Raw genomic sequence first — 22,428 nt, 5'->3', positions numbered from 1 at the left:
GATCTATAGTGTATCACAGGAAACAGTTGAGTTTACAAAGCTTAGAAATACAATTGGAACAAAAGCAACACTTCTCCGATGTTATTAAAATCTTCAGAAAAGCCAGTAAAGGCACAGGTCATTTCTGCTACACAGCATCAAAGCCACCTACTCTCTCTTGCAAGCGGCACTGCTGCCTTTGAATTCACCGAGTCAGGTACGCGGAGGTGAGACGCAGTCTCAGCCCGGCCATCGTGCTGGCTGCTGTGCGGGGAAGTCAAAGCAGTTGTACAGGGCTCCCTGCACCAACAGTAATACCAAACAAGGGTCTACCAATGTTCATTTTAAAACAACTGTGCAGAACAATGGAAAAGCAGAACCTCGTACTGCTTTTGCCACCTTAGTCATTCACTGAAAGCAACAGAAACAGAAAAAAGTTGGATAATCTGTGGATTCTGAAACAATGAGAAAAACAGGAGAAACTCCGACTTCAGGTTTACCAGCAGCTGCTAACCTTTAGAACACTCTGTCACTCCTTGGCTAAAAAAATACTCACTTTACTAGTGAGGAACTCTAAAATATTTGCAAATTGCTTATATGGACTTTTCTAGCTACATGTGTGTTTGTTACTAGAGATAGTAAACAAACTACTGTGGTACAAATGTCTGCTAACGGCGCTCCACTATCTTTTAACACAGAATCCTTTCAAAAGCCCAGGCAAATTCCCTTCACCCTGGCTCACAGAGCCGCAACATGACATGTCACATTGAAAAGATGTGTTATCTTTTAACAGGTTAAAAACCAGTTATTTTTTAACAAAATCACTGTAGGAAACAAGGAGACAGAAGCGAAGTACAACAACAGTCCAAGTAAAGAAGACTACAAACCCCAAATGCTTTTCCTCTTCCCTGGTGAAAATGCAAAGTCACTCCTGAACAGAAAGTTGACAAAGCTGCATTTCATCCATGCAATTTCAATACTTTCTAATTTAATCTTTTTCTCCTTTAGCCTTTGGAGAGACATGATAAATCACATGAATTTTCCCATCTTTTTCATATTTATATACGATACAATTATTTAAAACAGCATAAATTATGAAAAGGTTGTTTCTAGTCCAGGACTCGCTCAGCATACATTTTTCCAGGACTCGCTCAGCATACATTTTACACTGCATTCTGCCCCAACTCAGAAACAAACCATTCCTCTTCCTCTTTCAAGCTCCCACACAGCAGCAGCGTAACACCATTTGGATTTCTAGCAACACCAGAGAAAACTTAAGACTGCAGCTCAAATATTATTTTTAAATCCCCTGAAACACTTTTTAAAAATTTCATTTTCTGCAATCTACTTATAATGTAAAAACCTAAACTGCAAGATGAAATCACTGGACAGTCTCCTTTTAAAAAACATTTTATGAAAATTCAGTTTTGTATAAAACAGGCATTGACTTGCGTATTTTCTAATAACCCATTAGAAGAAGTTTCAAATCAAGCTTTAAAACGTGTTATTAACCATCTACCCAGCCATTTGAAAGATACATGCCTGTGATAAGAGTATTGTATTGCCATTAACCTGTGGGATGGTTCGAGACATCTCTTATTCACACAAAACTCTAAATGCATCTAATTAAAGCCACAAGATCAGCTGTCCATATTAATCACTCACTAGTTTAATTAAGGTAAACCAGCTTGTCAGAAAGCCAGGCTTCTCTCTATTCTTCACCATTATCGACTTTTAATAGTTCACTGGATTAGTAATTACTTGTTTATGGCATTATCAAATACCTGGCAGAGAAAAACCATAGCAGTGCCCAGGAAACTGCTTTAGGTGACTCTTGCCTGGGACATGAGGAGAAATTGACCCTACCAAGTAAAGTTTTCTAAAAAGCCACACAGTGCGATTTAGGCACGAGTACGACTCAGAGGAGAAACAATCAGAGCTAGAACTATCTTAACAAGAGATTCAGACTTGCAAGTTTATTTTGCGGCTACTCTGATTAAAGCAGGCATTCTGAGCACTAAGCTAGGAAAAAGGAAGTTTGTGAGATTCCTCGCTCGCTTGTAAAAACGGTATCTGTCACACAGAGAGGGCAGGCACATACAATGCCAGTCCGCAGGGGACAACAATAAAGTTACAAGTCCTACAATTAAGCAACATCTTCTACAAAATCAGCCTCTTTCCTAAGTAATGAGGGTATAGATAAGGAAGGTAGCAAGCCTCTTCCTTGCTATTCAAGCGCACTCACCTTGGGAGTAGATCCCAGACAGCACCAGTTCAACACAAGGCAGCGGCTGAGGGATGACAATCCTCTCCAGCCTACGGGCACTCCTGCCTGGCAAACTGCTGCCAGCTCTCCCTGAAGTCCTTAGCATTCCGTTGGATGTTCCCCATCCACTTTGGCTCTGCTCAGCTTCTGAAGTTGTGGTGATCCCAGACAAGACTGATGATTGCGGGTTGTTATAAAATGCAATCACACACCACATAACCAAAATCGGGGAGGAGGGAGCAGGAGCATGGAGGAAAAAAGGGATTATGTATATTCCTAATTCTCCTTAGGCATACCTGCTGCCATCAATGATGAACATTTGTTCTGGGAAGAGCTGCTACCAGTGGAACGCTTAGCATATGAACGCTAACCTAATTCCTGTTGGAAATAAACCAATTTCCACTCTCTCTTTTACTAGAGGAGTATTTCAACCTAATAATAAAATCTCCACTGTAGCATGTCAGACCAGCAGCTCTCTGGTAGCAGGCTGGAATTTTAAGTCTTAATGCTGCAACATCAGCTGTAATGAATTCTACGTAAATATGACTTCTAAAAATAAAAAGCCTTTTTCTTCCCTTAAAACCACGTATGAGGGAGAGTCTAAAAGAAAAGGAAATGAGGTCTAGCCTCTTGCTGCTGTCAGTAATGAGGATCTTTCTGAAACAATTTAACTATTCCCACCCAGTGCAACCCACATAAAAATATTTCACTTGCATTATTCAGCTCAACTTTACATTACCATTCAACACAGGCCACAATAAAAATTATAACTGCTTATAAAACAAGTGAAGAATACGAGAAAAGGCAAAGTGGGATGAACAGACTGAGCAGAGTTAAATACTGAATCACTGTAAAACTCCACCAGCCACACAAGGTGAATTCCATTGAATACCAAGACCTGGACAAGAAAATTGTTTTTCCACAGGAAAAACAGAATAATTGAAGAGTTTTGTATTATAATCTATAACAAAATAGCATATCTACTTATTCTTTTATCAGTAACTTGTGCATATTCATCAGATCTTGTTCCTTTTTACTTGCTTAATTTCATACTGAAATATACAAGAAGTTAGTTTCCAGTGTCCTCCTTTATCTGAATGTTCACCTTTATTTTGATTACTGCTGGTGGTTTAATAAACGAAACATTATAAAATGTTATTGAGAAAAATGAAAGTGATACTAAAAAAAGTCTGGATCTAAATTTAAATACAAAGAAAAAAGCACCCATCAAAACGTACACATGTACTTTGCAGTAAGTATTATGCACAGAACAGAGGTCAGAGTTCCTGAGCAACCTCAGCTCCAACAACCAGGGACGTTGCTGCTGATTACTACTGAAGAACCAGTTCCCTTTCCACATTTTCTTTATATATGTACATCCACACACGCAATCATACACGCACACAAAAGCACTGCACAGTTATGACCCATCTGAAAGAACACACATTCACCGTATTGTCAGTGGCTCTATTGTAATGCACTCTAGCCTTTCTGAATGCAACGTTCAGCTTCAGCTTACCACCCTGACAAATACAGGAAAGCACTTTATGAAACCAATTTAATTGGGAGGTGACAGAAAACATACAGCCATTTTCTTTAGCCTTATCACTGAATTGGCTTCAGCTCCAATCTCTGCCAAATCCCACTCAACAGAAGACATTAACCAGGTCAGCAGAACAGGTGCTGCGCTGTGTCTGGCAAGGGGCTGGCATCCCCACAATTACTTGCACACAATGAAGCAGTAATCTTTACAGATCATCTCTCCCAAGAAGCATACTGGAGACAGGAGGAGAGGAGAAGGGTGGAAGGGAAGGAGGGAGGGAAGGAGGGATGGATATAAAAAAAAAAAAAAAAAAAGGCAAGAAAGGAAAATGAATGTGTAGCTGCCTCGCGGCTCAGCAGATGTCTGTGTGTGATGTACGAGGCTAGGATAAGCTGTCGTAGCCCGCTGCCAAAGAGTGGTAAGTGATTAAAGCCTCCACCAGGCTAAGCACCATATTTAGAGTCTATGGGGTTTCGAAAGTTGCACCCATTCCTTGCTGTGCTGCCAGATGTTGTTGGCTGGTCCTGCTCCTATTCACTGTGCGCAGGAGGCAGCAGTTGGTACAGCAAGGAATGCAATCTGGAACGTTTCCGGAGGTGCTGTACATTAAACCGGTGTCACCCATCCTTCACCTCTACTGAATGCTGAAACAACTCCAATTTGCTGCCACTTCCCTCTTGGGAAATGGCCAAGATACAGTTGTGCCTGGCAGACCCATTTGTTTTACTCAGGTGATTCTCTTCCCTCAATGACCTCTATTAGTTTAAGTTTTAATTTAGATTAACCCCAGCACCCCAATTAACCAGTGAGGGGAAAAGCTAAGCTGTGACTAGTCATATTTCTGAAATCACGATTTATCGAAGTTAAAGTTATTAGAAGGAAAGACGGGCCATTCATCTATTGCTATTTTTCTTTTAAATATTTAACATTTCATGGCCAATAAGCACGTACTCTGCACAGGTCCACAGACTGTCAATCACAGCTGTTTCTCCTTGACCACTTCACAATTCTGTTACACTAACTTAATTTCTTCTGTGTTCTTAGGGTTCATTTGGCCCCCGTGTTCCACCTCAGTGTTACTTCACTGCCTTACAGATTTGGTCTCTTCCACCACTGCTGGCAACAGACACTCGCTGATCATCATTTTAAAGCCTACACAGATGAACCTGGCACCTTCACCTGCCCAAGGGATGCTGCTCAATTCACAGCAATACTAGCAGAGATGCTCTTACAACAAAGACACAGCCTGGAGAGGAGCTAGCTTGGAATACTATCCTGGCTTCTGGGGTACACTGCCTTGAGTAGATCCCTCGCTAACATTAAATATTCAAGTTGCCCTAATTCTGCACTAGGTGAGGTCTACTGCAAAAATTCTCCTGGACATCTACAACAGTAGGGCTGGAAACATGTTGAAAACCTTCTTGGAGAGGAAAAAACCCAGCAGTGGTAAGGTTTTATGTATTTCCTATCCACAAAACACAGATAAGAATTACAAATTTCAAGTATCTTTTTATTCACCTTTAGTCCTGGCTCTGCAGAGGAAACCCCAAATTTTCAAAGTATTCTAATGCTTCTGGTTGAACCAGTTATCAGAGTAGTCACATGGCAACACCTCTCTTCCACTGCCCCAGCACTTTACTAGCCACCCCAGTAACTATTCAGATCAGAAATTTCTGCTTTTCTAATGCTATAATGATATTTGTTTAGTCCTAAAGTTAAAGCTCTATGTGGATCATCAGAGCAAAACTAGGGTTTTGTGTGCTGGGGAAGGACTTACAGTGAATCATACTCCTCAATATATGCCAATTTAAGTATTTCATAAAGCTGTCACTGTCATTTATTAAATAAATTACAAACACAAGGCTTCCCTAAGCTGCAGCCTCCATGCACTGAGTGCAGATTCCTTGTTTCTAAGAATTTTGCAAATAAAAAGAATAACTGGCTTAAATCCAGGCTGGCACAACTCCAAGAAAAGTGCTAGAGAAGCCCTGCAGCTTTTTCATTCAGTAGGTAGATGAGATGATTGAGGCTGAGATGAGAGTAACTCAGGTGCTTTTGAGAATCTACTAGAATCGGTTTTCATAATGGGACTCTGCCCACAGAGAACAGTCACCTTTAGAGAATTCAATAATTTTTCTCTTGTGTAGCAATGTTCACCAGCAAGAACAACAGGCACAGCCCTTAACCTACAGCCCAGACTCACTCAAGTACAGCAGTACCAGTAACAGCAGTAAAATTTACATCCACAACACGAGTTTAAGCTCACATAGGCCTATATCGAAAGTTGTAAGCAAAGTCCTCTGAGGCATCTATAGAGACCTGGGATGTTAGAACAGGTAACCGAGTTTCACTGGTAAGAGAAATTTAGAGCACAGAACCAACCGCATTAGCTCCGTAAGTATTAAAAACCGACTGGAGCCATAATTCCAACACAGGTTTACCATCACCTACCTGGTGATAAAAGTCATCATCATCAAATATCTCCTCATCTATGTCCTTCAGGTGCCTGTTGGAATCGGACTGAGGGAGGACTTCCTAGAAGCACAAAGGAAACACCAAAAGCTCGTATGTGCGTATTTCTATCTCTAACTGATGACACCATGTGCAGCAGCTTGTAAACACATTTGAAGATATGAAGGAATGGAGAAAAACTCCCAACATAACAAGCTTTTAAGGATCAGGAATACATTTAAAGGCAAGGCAGAAATGCTGCCAATGCCAAAATAGATTTATGATACCTTTACTGGGAAATAAATAGGACTGTGCAAAGACTTTCTGGCAAAATACTACAGATATTTTTAACGTAATGGCAAAAATACATCCTGCAAGTGCAGTGATTCTAAATGATCTCTTAGAATTGAGTATTTCTTCATTCTTAAATACTAAATTAATAACAGACTTCCTACTAACATATTCTGTAGGTTACATGCAGTATGATTTTAGAAGTGACCTTCTGGGTTAAAATTTCTAAACTCCAGAGTAAAAACAAAGTTTTGTTGCCGCTACCTCAAAAAGCGGATTTAGTGAGCATCACTTCCTACAGCACAAGAGGGGCACAATCACAGACCAAACCTTGTTTTCCCCTGTCCAGAACTGGCACAGGAAATAACACAAACACCACAAAACTGGAATTAGAATGTCTACATCTTTTTCTTAGCCATTACATTACAGGAAGCAACACTCAGACATCTCCTTCATAAATCTCTCACAAACAAGAATATTACCTGCTAAAGGCTCAAGCTAACTGTTTTGCAGAGAGTTTCACTGCTGCTACAGAGTGAGTTATATAAACAAAATACCCTTACCGAATTTTCAGGCACAGGTTCAGGGACCGGATGAGATTCCTGTTCCTTCTTTCCCAGCACTGTATACACTGATCGCTTGGTCTGTGTCCGCCGTAGTAATCTCTCTTTGTCCATCATAATATGATCAATCTGAGTCAAGATTGAACGCTCAAAGGCACTGAAACCCTGCAACAACATTAACCAGTGTCAGATAATGCAGAAAGCTTTTCCTCAAGGCAGCAATGTTCCTCTATCTTTCCATGTCAGTGGATAAGCAGACAGCATTCCAAGAGGAGGGGGTATGGGCTTCGTTGCAGGGATTTCTGCTAGGATTTTTTATTTGTTTCTCCCTCTTGCTCCCTTCCCAACCTGAGGCAACCTGATCCTTGGCTTAATAAAATGCCTTTGCTGTTCTGGTTCAGATGAACTTCTCAATGATTAATACTAACTCACAGATGTTAAGGAGACCCTGGATCTTCGGGTGAAATGATTACCCATTGTATTAAAGCATACACTTCATGGAGGAGGAGAGCCACAGAAGCCCCTAGTTCTGTTATAAAACACAAATAGCTTGTTGACCAGCAATAGTGGCATTTTCATAGAGCTTACTTGGTGCTGGAGACTGGCTACGATGAGATGTCTGGCTGGGAGAACATCAATACTATCCAAGAGTTTTTCCCAAAACTTGGAAACCATTTGTCTCTGAAAACTTTTCCCTGCCCATCTGCTCAAAACAAAAGATAGCAGGCTTATGCCTTTGAAATTTGAGGGCTCAGCTCCTTTCCAACTTTAAGTTGGGGAAAATGCATAACTGCGTATTTCTTACTGCTGTAACTCTCAGCTTAACTCGGAACTGCCACAATAGGAAACTTTCAAATCAACTTGTTCCACACACCTCTGCTAAACAATAAGCATGTCAGCACACACACACAAAGACTTGCCTTTCCCACTTTTCCAGATGCCAGCTTTGTCTTGTCATCCCACTTCTGCAAGACGTTGTTCCGGTATGTCCTTAAGTCTGCATACCGCTTGGCTATGAATTCCGGGTAGTCCTCGAACTTTAGCTTTCGTTTTGGGAGACTGCTCCTCTTCTCCTGGGTCTTCTCCACTTGCTCTTCATCACTACTGCTAGGGATTTCGTCATCACTAGAACAAAAACATGCAGACTAAACACCCTACACCACCCTAAGGCAATATGTGTGAATTCTTAACGGCCCCTCCACTACCACCCATGCTTTTTTCCACACCACAGGGATATTTAGACCCATGGTTTAGCCCCTTCTCTGTTATCAGAAAGACTACAAAACAGACTTCTCACACTGGCAGAACGAATTCAGATGGTCATTTGTGCAGATACAGCAGCAACTGACCAGCAGAACAGCAGAGAGGCTGCTCATTGTCCTGTTTGTGGGAGAGTTGGAGGCTTCTTCAGTCTCAGATTCAGCTTCAGAAACATCTTATTTTGTGTCTTATTTTGTATTTACCTCTCAGGTTTTGATTGCTTTCCATCTACCAGATGCCTCGTGCCTGGGTATTGATAAAGCAGCTCATCCTGAAGTTCCACTAATACTTTCAGCAACCCCTCTATGGCTTTACAACCTGCAGAACAAGAGACACACGTGACAATTTCCCACTGATTCTTGCTTCTGATGAAGACTTAGCTTTGTAGTGCTTAGTTTCTCTTCTTGAATCTGAATTTCTGCCTCAGCTTCTGCATGTCCCATTAACTGTTTTTCTCTGATCAGTTAGAATTGTGGTTTTATCTTCAAGCTGATTTATAGCTGTTAATGTCAAACCACAACGCTGGGAAAGAACACTTCTTGCCTAAAAAGGGAGGAGAGGAGGCAGGACTGCCTTCTAAACATCTGCCTGGCTGCACATGGGGAGTACACTGATCTAATGTTTCATCAACAAACATTCAGACTGCAGAGCCTACAGGATTGACATACTGAAGAAGCACCATGTGCAGAAGCGTCTAATGACACACATATGACAACAACCTTTTTTGCCGACTCACTCATTTCTCTCCTGTGTTAAGTTCTACAGCAGAGGCCAGCCTCAGCTCAATAATACAGAGCAACACAAGGGAAAATGTATATACCTACACCCAGTCTAAACTCAACCTCTGACTTTTCTGTCTTGTACACAATGTGCATGTTATAGGGAGCAGAAAGAGGGAAGGCAAGAAGAAAAAACAAACTCCTGCAGGGCTGTGACTACCGCTGGTTTCTACACCACTGTGCTTACCACACAGGAGGTATAAGAAATTAGATTGTAAATAAAATCAAATGTAGCAAGATCTGATCTATGGAGGAAACTTAAACAATGACCTGGCAAGTTTAATGAGAAGATTCTGATCAGAAAAGCAGAACTGCAGGCCCAGAGATCCTTAGAAAGAGAGAAAGTGAAGGAAAAATTTGGGGTAGAAAGGTGTACAAAACGATCAGTACGTGAAGGTTAGTTTTACAGGCATGAGGAGTTGCTTTCCAGGGTATTTGCAGATACAAATCCTGAACGTATATCTGATGCCGTGCATCCAAAGGCTTTCACAGCTGACCATTTTCCGGTATCTGTGCAGATGCAGAGAAAACAATCTCTGTTCCAATGATCCTATGTTCTCCAAGGACACACAGTTGCAGCTGACTGTGGGAGGGGTTAACTGCACACTGTTGCAGCATCTGTTCTTTAAAAATACTTCTTTTGTGGCAACGAACAAGCCTCCCCGCAGAACGCTCTGATATAAAACAAGTGTTTGTCTAGGCCTACACAAAGTCTCCCTTTGTACATTGCTACGCATCAATCACAGGGTCAGCTCTCACAGGTAAAATGCTTAGTGTGCTTCTACCCAAAAACCTAAACTGAACTTTACACAGGTTAATTTATATTTACCTGACACTGGCGTAATGCCTTCTGCTTTTACAAAGAGGCACCGCAGAAAGGAGAAGAAATGCGCTGCTTGGATAAATGTAGCACACCACTTAAGGATCTGTTCTCTTTGCAGGATACATTCAGGCCAGCTTGGCTTCCCTCCCACCCACCCAGAGCGAGCGTCCTCACGGGGCAGCTGTACCTCGCGCTGACAGAGCACCTGGATTTGTTCTGAGGGCAGGAGGAGCACTGTGGTGCTGCGATGTTCCCCAGAGCTTCCCCTGGTACCTCTGCGGCCAGTTCCTCCACTGACATGAAGTCTGTGGGGCTGCTCTGCTTAACTCCCAAACCTGTTTCTTTCTTTGTAGTTAGCATAAAAGAATGGAGAGGACTTTTCACCACCTGATTTTTTTTCTTCATTTGTTTTTTTTAATGGAGGACACTGAGATCATGGGTGGGGTGAACAGCAAATCTTCATCAGCCAAAGACAGTGCAAGCAGAAATCAGCCCAGACGCTCAGAGGTCTCAATCTCCCGCATGTTACCACTGTGATATTGCTCAGTTGTCACCATCTTCAGATAAATTACGGCCTGACCTCAGTAACAGGAATGTCAAGGAGAAGATGTTTTAAAATTTTTGTTGCACGTCAGCTGTTGGATCCCTCCTCCCCCAGCCCGCAGTTCATTATAGATACGTTCTGACAACTCTTCTATATAAACCTATTAACGGATTAGGTTTGCTGTACTTGTAAAACAGTCGTGTGTTAACATCAAAACAATTCCAAGAGACAAACAGACAAAAGCCCTTAAAAATGCATTTGTTGTATGTGTCTGCAGCTAAAGTGTCACTTGCAAAAGGAACGTGCCCCCACCCTAGCCTGAGTGCACAGCTTACAACAGCAAAATCTTTCCCACTGCCTGTAACACAGCTAAATGTCCCCAGAGCTTCTGAAACTGTTTATTTTCTACCCGCTGCCTACCCTCCAGCAGCAGTGCTAATGCACCCCAGGCGGCTTTGATCCTGTCAATTACAACTGGAGTAGCACTCCAGCTCTTCTGGGGTATATCAGGGCCACGGCAAGCAGGCAAGGAATAAAGACAGGCTCAAGCTCCCCCAGGCTATGAGATATGGACCCCAACAGAAGTGGGGATGGGGAGCAATTTTATTTGGAGTGAAGGGGATGGAGAGGGCAGGCAAGACAATGACTGTGGCGTCTAACCAGGTGGGAGGGCTAATTATTCCAGATAGTGGCTTCATCATGAGCCTCTTACAGCTGGGTAATTTCCGTGTTTTCAGTTCCTGTGTATTTAATAGCATTATTGGATGGCATTCTCATTGTTACTGTTGGCTGCTTAAGTGCGCTGTAAACTCAACTTCAGAAGCCAAGTGTCACCCTCCCCTGCCCTCTTCCCATCCAGCCCTGCCCTATCCATTTCATGTTTAATTCCAGAAGGGACTGTTTTCTTCCCAGTCTCCTCTCTCTCTTCACCTTCTCTTCCCTCTAATGCCCTCATCTGCCTTTACACTGTCTGCTTCGGGGAGAAGACTGAATCTATCAGTGAATGAAGGCAGCATAAAACAAAACCATTTCATAGATGCAAACTGTGTCATTTTGAAAGAAAGCCGGATGCTAACCCTCCTGCTAACCCTCCTGCTCTCCTACCCGCTCCAGCACATTTTTTTTAACGCTGCTCCTTGTCTGAAACAGACAATTAAACAGAAAAGAGCCACAAACATGGAGCTTTCAGGCACGCTAGTACATTAAGGCAACCAACTAGCAGCTTTCACATGTGATAACCATCAGGTTTGTACCTCCTGCTCCCTTCCCCGCTCTGTTCACAGAACAAAGCCAGCGATACCTCCTAAGAGCACAGGCAATGCCAGCCCTGACCATGTAGCAGGGGCCTCCCACCGCCATCAGCTGTGTGAAGCCCTAGGCAGTCCCTGATTTTCAGTTTCTAAAGCTTTCAGGACCAAGAAAGCATTGACACTAAGGTTTTCACAAGCATCACAAACTGGCCAAGGCTGAGGCAATGCTGTTCAAGCTCTATGACTGCCCTCCCATCACTCATTCACCATCAGGAAGATCCTGATGCCAACAGCTTATGCCCAGAGCTACATGCACTAACTGCTGTCAGCACCACTTCTGGGAGTTGCTCTGTTGTGTTCAGCCAGCAACTGCAGCTTAGACATCCCCAGCTGCCCCTTCCCAGCCCAGTGCACCCAGCAGCAGTCAGTGACTGCAGGCACAGCACTGCCAAAGCAGCTGAACTACCGTAAATTGCAGTAAGTAACCCCCACACACACTTGACTTCACAGGCATAGCTGACCACCCCAGTTAACCCCTCTGTGCCTCTCCCATCGTTTCTCTCCTCCTCTCTGCCAGCAGCTTTGCTGCATCTCTCTTGTAACCTGCACTGCAATGTGACAGGGTAAATATTCCACCTGATATGGACATCAGTGTCATAACTGACATGTTTAACATTGGGCCAATACATTACCAGCAAGAAAAATCTCCTTTTCCAGGAGTTACATCTGCACATCCCACCTGTGTTTTTTGAGGACAGGTGGCTCAGCACTGCCTTAAAAGCAAAAGAAGCTGGATCTCTTTATGACATTTCAGTACGAGCAACTGAAATCCCCAGAACAAGAAGTCATACTCTGTGTGTAGGAGAAGCCAGCTACACCCAGGACAACAAGCAACCCCTCCTTCCACCAAACCTTTTCTAAAGCTGCCATTTGGGAAAGAAAAAAGGATGCTGAGTGGCATCTATCTGCAGCTGCTCCAAGAACACAGCAAACGTGGTTTGAATATAACTTCCAGCTTAAATAGGACTCAGAGTGTCTGTAGTGAGATGCTAACTTGTAAGAGTCACTTTTAAGAGTCCATGGGAGCCCCTTCATTTTGTGTACAGGAGTGAAAAAGTTGTTCCAGATCCAGCAGACAGCATATCAATCCACCAAGAAAGCTGGGAGCCAGTATCAGTAAATCAAAGTGTGCCTTTCTGTTAATACTCTCTCATATGTTCTCATTTTATACATCCCTTCACCCAGTCAGAAAGTAGCCCTGGAGTATTTAGCTCCATTCAGGGATAGCACTGCCATGTATCAAAGTGTCAGGAGACACACCAGAGATGAAATCTGTCCTACTGCTCTCAAACCACAAAAATCAATTTTGTCAATGCCAGTGGTTACGGACAAACCGGCTGTGCTGCTGGCATCCCCCTCGGTGTGGGGTAGCTCCAGGGTGCAGCGCACCAACCCCACCAGGCGCTCCCTCTCCAGCCCTCTCTGCACGCAAAGGGCAGCTGTGCCTCCCGCTGCCACTGAAACCCAAGAGCTGCCGCGCTGGGGACTTGCAGGCACGATGGCTTCTGTGCTTGCCCACTGCTGTAAGTTCAGCATTTCTACAGCAAGGCAGCTTCCTGCGCAGAAAAATATCTGCGCTCTTTTTCATGACCTCTAAAAATGGGGTCTCATTTCATCTTCCCAGGCAGCTGCGGAGAGCGGCAGCTGGTGCGGAGCAGCAGGGAGCGGCCTCACGCAGAGACACTTTAAGTCGATGGAAAAAAGCCAGTGCCTCAAGGCCAGGCTTTCAAAGGTATTCACAGAGAGCCAACCAGTGGGATTCCCAAAACTGCTCCACCAGGCAAACTCCTCCCCGCCTGACCCTGCTGCATCCATCCAGCAGATCCGGAGTAAAATGGTTAGGGACAGAATCCTAAAAAGTGGGGTGAAAACTCCCAGGATTTTCACACCATTGTTTTATGTTTGTGGCATCTTCCACAGCTTAATGGGGCAGGTGCTCCCCTACAGAACAGTGCCTGCCTGCTACTGAGTCCACACTGTATGCAAACACAAACAGAGCATCGTTACCATGATGTACTAGCATGGAACACCACACGCACAGGACACGGCTGCAATTCAGAGCCCACGCCGAAGCTGGAAATTAACTACCGTTTCCCCTCAATTAAATCTGAGGATCTGGCATCCCAGGAATATCATCGGCATGCAAGCTTTTAATCTTCCATGTACCTCCACAGGCTGCATGAAGTGCTTACACAGAAAAGCTGGAACAATGCTGGTGTCTGAACCACGACACACAGAGCAAAAGCTGAGCTGCCCAGCACTGGGTGAGTTTCCCCTGCCACCATGGAGAGTCACCGTGTCCCTGCACGGAACAGGCACAGTGCCCGGCCCACCGGTCACACTATGCAAATAAATAGAAGGAGAGGAATCAAGCCTCTTTTATTTTAATAGCCGTACATAATGAAGAGTATCTTTATCTGGTACATGCGTTTATCCCAACATTCAGATGAAGAGGGGAAATTTTCACTCCTTTCAAACGACTGTGGGACAGGAGTTAAACTACAGGTCAAAATGGCACTCAATATGCTGGCCTGAGAACAATACTTCTCATTCAAATCCACAAGCCAGCCACTTGCACTAGTCATCCCCAGCAATTAATCCCCCACGAAACACGTTTGATTAAATCTTTTCAAGCAAATCCTTTGCTTTGCTTTTGTTAGTTCACTTCTTGTCAACATCTATTAAAATATGCCTTTAATTCTCCCACAATCTTAAAAAACACCAATTCCACTGTCTTCAACTTTAATCAACTGTATGGCCGGCATTTTTCATTTCATAATAATGTGCTGTTTGGAATTCAAGAGGCAGGCTCAACATCAATCATTCGGCAAGAATTTTTCCACTGCAATAAATATGCAAATGAGGAAAGCCAGTCAGTCGTATTTCAGGCCCGACTTGCTAGTGTTTTAAAAAAGACACAAATTTATTAATTGCCGTTGGCCAGCGGAATCCTATTACTTTGGGCATTGATTACAAAGCTGTGTGAGTGATTATTGTGCAACTCGCAGGCTATCCAGGCATGAGGAAAAATTATTAAAGCAAGGCAGAGATTATCAACTCAGAATAACAATAAGCCTTAACATTTTAGGCCTCTAACTTCTTCAACAAAGAATTACGCCAGAGCTCCAGTGTATCATAATTCTGAAGTCTGTCAGTATTACTTTTGGAGCTTGCTCTATATTCCCAACAGCAGAGCAACATTACCAGCCAGGAAAAGGCGGGGGGAATTCCTCCAGGTATTGCATCTTAAACACAGGGCTTTGGACAACAGCTTTTCTGTAATTCCCGCTGCGTAACTAACCGTAGGAGCAACAACATGGTGCAGGCAGGACTATCACTATCTTCAGATTTTCACCCTGTACATCCTGGTGCCCCAAACCCAAGATGGCACAGAAGCAGAAGGCTACCGATAAGCATCAGACAGAAGCTACACCAGCCAACCTAGAGCCCTCTGGCAGCAGAGAGTGATCTGATTTTTTTTAGAGGTGGTATAGTTACATACACATTTCTCACGCACTTAAGCTGAATCCTAGCACAAAGCACTTGTAAATCTGTCCAGGTCATTTTAGGGAATTATGGGAGTAACATTCCCTTCACGCTTCCCAAAACACCAAGATTGTGGAATTTTATCAAATGACAGTAGGAAAAGGTCGACTTTTCTGCCAATTGCAATAAAAAGGTCTGCTCCACACCGAAGGCCCAATTTGCTGGTTCCATTGGAATGCAAATGATGCAAAGCCTTTGCAGAGGGGAAAATTGTATTCCTTCAGCACAAAGGAGCCAATGCTGCAAACCTCTTTCACACAAGCAGTTCAACTGACTCCCAAAGAGTTACAGAACAGACTCAATTTAGCCCTTTCACTCTAATTTGACTGCATTTGACAGTAAGGACAACAGGATCAGACACAGATGAGTTTGCTAAAAGTAAAGAAAATAACTAGATGCAACAACAGAATAAAAGGTTTGGTATTCAAGGATTTTATTAGTGGGGACTGGGGGAGGGGGAAAGCTGAGAAGGGAAAGAGAAACACTTCCATGAAGTTCATGCTCTACTGATTTGCCTCAACCATCATCTCTTGATATCAGTCCAAACCAGGGAGGGGATGGGGCTTGTAAAAATGAGATTTATAAAAACTGATGTTTTACATTACTGTAAATGTAAAGAAGCTGACAGCATGCATTCCCGTCTCTGCGAGGCAGGAATCCCCAAGTACATATGCAAGAATGAGAAAGGAAGAGGAAATGTGAAATTTCATAGTTATCTAGATATTAAGGCCAGAATGGAACATTAGCCCATCTAGACTGACCTCTCCACATAATACCAGGCCATTAATTATATTTATCATGACAAGCACCGAGTTTCCATCTCAAGGTAACCAATTGCCAATTAATCCGAGTTAGCTGACATTTGCACATGCTTGTCTGGATGCTCTGCAAGCCTTTGTTTCCCTGCATCTTTTTTGTGGAGTATACAAGCTAACATGCACAAGTATTTAGCTAAACTCAATTTAATTAGCTACTAATTATCCTGGGAAGCTCAAGTGTAGGCAAACCTATTTGATGTGCTTTAAGTGTGGTGTAATCCCATGGTCCAGAGTTTGGCTGTACGGGATCAACAACTACGGACTCTCCTACCATTTCTTGCACAAGAATTCATGACAGCTTTAAAGTAAACCTCAAACGCCAATAGTGTCCAACACGTATGGCTATGGAGATAACCTACAGAATGGGAGCATTTCCTTTTTACCACATCTGTACAAGAGAAGCAGACAAAAATTCCGCTCAAAAAAGACTAAATACCACACTTGGCACTCAGTAAGGAAGGGCAAGAGGGCTTTTTTTTCTGGAAAAAAAAGCCCCAAACTATACGTGAAATAAACATCCAGCACTACTCCACTACCTCCCACACAGAATTTCTGAACAATTCACAGACAGTAACAAGAAGTCACAAAACATTTTCCTGGGACCTTGCAAAGCCCAAATTCTGCACATGCACAAAACATCACACACCCCCATTACCAAACCAAACACGCACGAACAACAACAGATCTCCAAAACCAAGACCTGTGCCTTTGTCTAAAGTGTCTCACTTTGTATCTCTACCATCTCACTTGCTGGCACATATGCAGAACGGCCAACCATGAGCCCAGGAGTGTATCACCCTTACTGACCCCAGTTTTTACTAAAAGCTCTCAATGGCACAGGATCATTACAGTAAAATTTCTAGAAAAGGCTCCAATTCATTCATTTATTTCAGTCGAGAGAAAAGTCTTCATTAATGTCAACAGGCTTTGGCTCAGTCCCAAAAGGAGTTGAATAGATTCTTCATTAGATCAGAGAGGAAAGGTGAAATTTGGGGACACCTGCATTCACATCCATTTAAATCAAATTCAACCCTGCATGAATCGACAAGCATGATGTTTTTTGTATTCATAAAGTGTCTAGACTAATACAATTCAATTAAAATGAACTACCAGTTTTAAGTGGGCTAGATCTGATCACAATAATTTACACTCAGGCTTGAAACTCAGTTCTGCTGTCACACATTTGTGCAGGCTCCCAGTAAAATCTTCAAAGCAAGAATATATTTAAGTCCATGATCTTGCCTAGCACCAATTAATCCTGTAACTGCTCTGTGCCTCTGGAAACTGTGTAATCTCCCTGTGCCTCAGTTCCTCCCCCACTCCCCTGTGACACCTACCCTGCTCTGTATTAATGCATTATCATCTCCAGATGTACGTATGGATGCATTTTAGTTTTAAAAGTAATCCACAAATACAGATGATAACAAAATTATCAGTGAATTATTGGCAGCTGATTCCTGCAGGCTTCTCCAAAAAATCCGGAGCCTGTGTCAACAAAGCACATTTCATCTGACAGCTTTTCTCTAACCAGATGTGTAAAACGACAACCAGGTGCAGCCAAGGAGCGAGGCAGAGGGTGACCCATCAGACAGAGCATGCTGCACAAGTGGAGAGGAGGATGCGTAGGAAGTAAACAGGTTCTCCAGTACCTAAAGCAGGCTTATCTTATTCAAAGTTAGTCAATGCTTAATGAGCTTCTTCGACATGACTTACCTGGATGTCGTACAGAATGTAGTTACTACTTTTTTTAAGGACCAGGAATCAGAGGAACAGAACCCAGCAAAAATCCTCTATTAAAAAGACACTGAGAACCAACAAACAAACATACACTGAAGAGATACTAAAAAGAATCTCTCCCAGTGTTGAGTCCCTTTTCAGCAAAATATTACAGAACCAACCCAGAAGAAAAGAAAGATACTAAGTGTTAAGCATTTATACAGCAATGTTTAATATGCAAGAATGTAAAACCAGAAAACACATGGCATCTTTGGAGGTCTCCTGCTGGCAATGAATGTAAGTGGGATTCTTAATCACATCCTTAAGAGGCCTCATCCACAAATGTGCTGTTCAGTCACAAGCCACAGATATTTGTCACGGGAGCAGTTAACCAACCTGGCGTACCAAGAGCCCAACTCAGGCAATTACTAGAAAGGTCCACACAGCTCCAGGTGGAAGCATAGTCCTTTGCCAGCACTCTGGCTACAAATGCACCTATTTCCCTCCCAGAAACAGACATTTCTGGGTGAGGAAAAGTGTTTGCCTGGACCTCACATTACAGGAATAAAAAGTCAGCATCTCCTTCATCTCCCGGAAGACAACAAACGCCCAGCCTTGTGCAGTCCCAGGCAAGTCCTGCAAAGTTCTGGAAGTGCTCCTTTTGGCTCTACTTTTTAATAAAACAGGATTAAACAGCAACCTCCAGCTAGCTGCACCTCAGACACGTAACACCTTAAGGGTAACTAATAACTAAGCAATATGTAATACAATTTATCCAGCAACTGACTCTGAGCTGAAGAAACTGGCTATGGTAAGATTATTCATATAAGGATTGCTTCCTACAAACTTTCCACATAGCTCACACTCGTTTCCCTTGTTTCATCTTTCCACATCTTTCTTTTGAATAAAGTTTCTTCACAGCACCCCATTTAAGACACATGTTGAAGGATGTAAAAGTTGCACGCGGTCTACCATTCTGCAGTCCACACTCAGTATGGAGAAGGAAAGGCAGGACTGGGAACCACTGTTCAGGCAGCAATTGCCATTTCCTATTTCAAGGTGTAATTGCACCCCTAGAGTGGCCACAAAGAAACACACTATCTGCAACACCATACAGGCTGCAAGGAGCACTGCTGGTAGGATACTGGTCTCCATCACTGCATTTAACTTACTCCCAAGAGGCAAGAATGCACTATTCTACTGTCCTCAGGCCCTGGTGCAGTCTGCTTCTAGAGCGAACAAGGTCACGGGCTGCAGCATCGCTCATCAGCCTGCTGTGCTAACTGCAGCACTCTTCAACGCCCTGACTCCAATACAAGCTCATCTCTTTTGTGAGCCCAATGCAACAATTCTTCTGGAGGAATTTCAAAGGGGATACCACAGAAATGCTCTATAATGGGGGAAACAATGTTTTTTCTGGATAATGCACCCTCCTTGGACACAAGGAACACTGGAATTGTGTTCCATGCATGGATGCAATGCCACTAGCTCGCAGCCACAGAGGATGTCCATGGATGAATCGTCTAGGGTAACATCACAGTCATCAGGAAAATAAGACCTAGCTGACTACAGGGAATACAAATCAAAGTTCAAACATCACTGTGAGTTAAGAAAAGATGCACAAATTTCAGCAGAATTTAAAAAGCTGTATACAACTCTGTATCTATTAGCAGTAGACAAGGCACTGTGCTGAAAAGTTCAGGCCGCTGCTAGGCAGAGCTCACTGCTGCTGCTCCATTAAAACATTAATAAACCAAGCAGGTTTGGGGATAATGGCCTTGCAAGCACATGGAGCATTTAATTTGATTTTTTTTTATTTGATTCACTTTATTCAAGTTTATTTTCTTATTGATCACAAACCTTTGTATAACTTCTCCACAGCTCTACAAAGTGTAAATAACAGTTAATTTTTGTTGTCCCCACTTTTTGTTCCTTCAGCAAGCAAATCCATTCTTACAGACCCTGCATATCTACTTTTACCAAAACCAGCATTTTCTCCATTTCTCCATAACAATTTATCTTGAGCTTATGCTGAAAAATAGAAATGCAGGATTCCAGTATTTTCTCTTAATCCACTGACAGATTAAGTCAAAGCAAAAAAACAACCAACCAACCAACCAAAAAAAAACCAACAAAAAACCACAACCACACAAAAATTCAGCCAGTAGTGTACCTTTCAGGGACCTATTGAACTCTTGGAAAGTGAAAGCATATACATATGAAAACATATACAACTACTCGTCCCTCTAAAGTCTTGCGATTTCCACCAGCATCTTGCCTTCCGCAAGATCCTCACCCGAGTTCCCCTATGTTTTTAACTCCTCATCTTGCCAACTAAAAACTTAAAATAACGTATTACACTATTTAAAAGCTAGATTTCCCAGCTCTTTTTGTGGAGCATAAATTACTAGTCACTGAAAAATTCCCAGCTTAGTATTTTTAACCAGAATTATAAAGAGAAAGTAATTAAAATAGCAGAAACAGAGCTACATGACTGTATCGGGAAGCCTAGCTACCCAGGGCACATAGAACAATAGCTTCTAGCCTTTCTCGATTGAGAGATACCATTTCTTAAAGCTCCTGCTGCCCCCCTGCCCCCCAGTTAGCTGTGAGGGTTTTGTCACTGTATCAAGATTTAACATAACAAGCCTCATACCTAGGAACTGTTAATTCCTGACATTGGATGTGTCTTCACTAATGTTGCTTCCACCTCTTCTTTGGCTCTTTCTTGCCCTTGAGGTAATTTTTGGTGACATTTTCATGAAATCCACTCCTAACCTTCCTCCCCCTTGAAAACATACACAGAAATATGAATGGCAGGCATGCAATCTGTGCAGAGACACAGCACAGAAACTTGCACCTTGCACTCTTTTTCTATGTAAATAATGCAAGGATCCTGCGGGAACATGCCAGGGATTGGAATTTTTAATTAATGGGTCTCTTTAATGTGCAAATCAGGAGCAGATTGCAAATTCTGACTTGCATTGATTATGAAAAACATTAATTGAACGTGCAAGACCCCAAACAGAGGCAACATCTCAAGCCCTGGACTAGACTGGAAGATACCGTGCAAGAGAATACAAATGTATCTTGGAGAAACAGACCACTCCAGGCAGCAGCATCTCAGACACGTAAGCTGTGGGAGTTCACGTGTGCAGCGCATTAAACGTTAAACATTTGCACCACATTCCCACATTCAGCGCACAGCCACTGTGATTTCAGTATTAAAAACCATTCAGACTTTCTCCATGGATGCAAAACAGGAATAAACATGAGCTCCATGACCACAGTTCAGTCTCCAATTTGTATGTAAAAAGGGTGACAGAAAAAAATCTGGAATATAATTAAAAATTTTTAAAAAAAAAGGGAAAGAAAAAGTAAGACAGTGCAAACAAAGCAATGCTGTCTCTTTAAACAGAAATTCATCCTATATAAATTATGGCCATAAACTTTTCCTGCAGTGCAGCCTAATTAATTCTTGTTCTATACACAAAGGGAAATGCTGGGTGACAAATGGGTGTGAAGCCTGAAAGCTGCCAGGTCTGCAAAACATTTTCTACTTCAATTTATAAGCAATTTTGCAGTAAATCATCCACCAGAACCTGAGATCTCAGGAATCCAAGACTGTCCAAAGCACACTGTATCATTTGTTTTTAAAAAATTATTTCATAAAAGATTACAAAAATAATAAATCAAACACTTGAGGTTTTGTAACCTCCAATCTCAAAATTTGGAAAACATGCATGACCTTACCATTTTCACTCAGATCTGGCTTTAAAACTGCAAATGCTGTTGAGCATTGCTGTCTACTCTTTAACACAATTATACTCAAACCCTCAGGGAATTTCCCTACCACCACTGGCTGCATCGAGGGTTGTCACAAGTGGGAGATACCAAAGAGGCAAATACTCGAAGGACCATTTTCCATTTCAAAAAATTCGTCCTTCCTGTGAGCATAGAGCAGAAATTTCATGAGAAATGGAAGGACTTGGGATAAGTCACTGAAAGCATTTGGGGCAGCTTTCAAAGACATGCAAGGGACTTGTCCAGGACCTCAGAGAGACCTGGGTGCCAAGACCTGTCCGTGCCATCCTGCCTTCAGCTGGCTACAGTGTACACCCAGAGTCAGGACTTTTGGCACCAAATGCTTTGTGCAACTTGAACGCGAAATCATTTCCATGTACTCCATGAAGGTGACTGAAAGCACGCCAAATGTATTTTGTGGATTTGGAAAGAAGTGCTGAGGCTTCCCTGAAAGGAGAGTATCATCCAGTCCAAAACAGTGTCAATGTCACGATTATCTCAAGATTCAGTACTTACAAAGTCCTCTCTTCCACTCATCTTTTAAACTTTCTCCTGCACAGTTCTTCTAATTTTTCCAGCCTGGGGAATGGGATCCTACCCATAAGCTGGTAATGCAACTGGGATGAGAACTCAGGAGTCCACAAATGTTCACCCAGCCCATTACATCACTGTTCAAAATCGAGTAAAAAAAAATTTGTTTTTATAGAAGCCACTACACCAAACCACTTGATCAGC

General features: G+C 42.6%; 1 protein-coding gene across 1 annotated transcript in view; it reads right to left on the bottom strand.

The window, feature by feature from the left end:
• Window positions 1-22,428, bottom strand: part of AATF (apoptosis antagonizing transcription factor) — a 55,580-nt gene that overhangs the window by 26,075 nt on the left and 7,077 nt on the right. Inside the window, exons 5-8 of the mRNA XM_080383503.1 lie at window positions 8,557-8,671; window positions 8,014-8,218; window positions 7,094-7,258; window positions 6,240-6,323 (exon numbers count right to left, since the gene is read on the bottom strand). Coding sequence (XP_080239629.1) covers window positions 6,240-6,323; window positions 7,094-7,258; window positions 8,014-8,218; window positions 8,557-8,671 — 569 coding nt within the window. The remainder of the gene's footprint in view (window positions 1-6,239; window positions 6,324-7,093; window positions 7,259-8,013; window positions 8,219-8,556; window positions 8,672-22,428) is intronic.

The sequence above is a fragment of the Falco punctatus genome, assembly GCF_963210335.1.
Source record: "Falco punctatus genome assembly, chromosome: 1".
NCBI classification, from domain to species: Eukaryota; Metazoa; Chordata; class Aves; order Falconiformes; family Falconidae; genus Falco; species Falco punctatus.
Note: the sequence above shows the minus strand (reverse complement) of the source record. Positions and strands in the feature narration are given on the sequence as shown.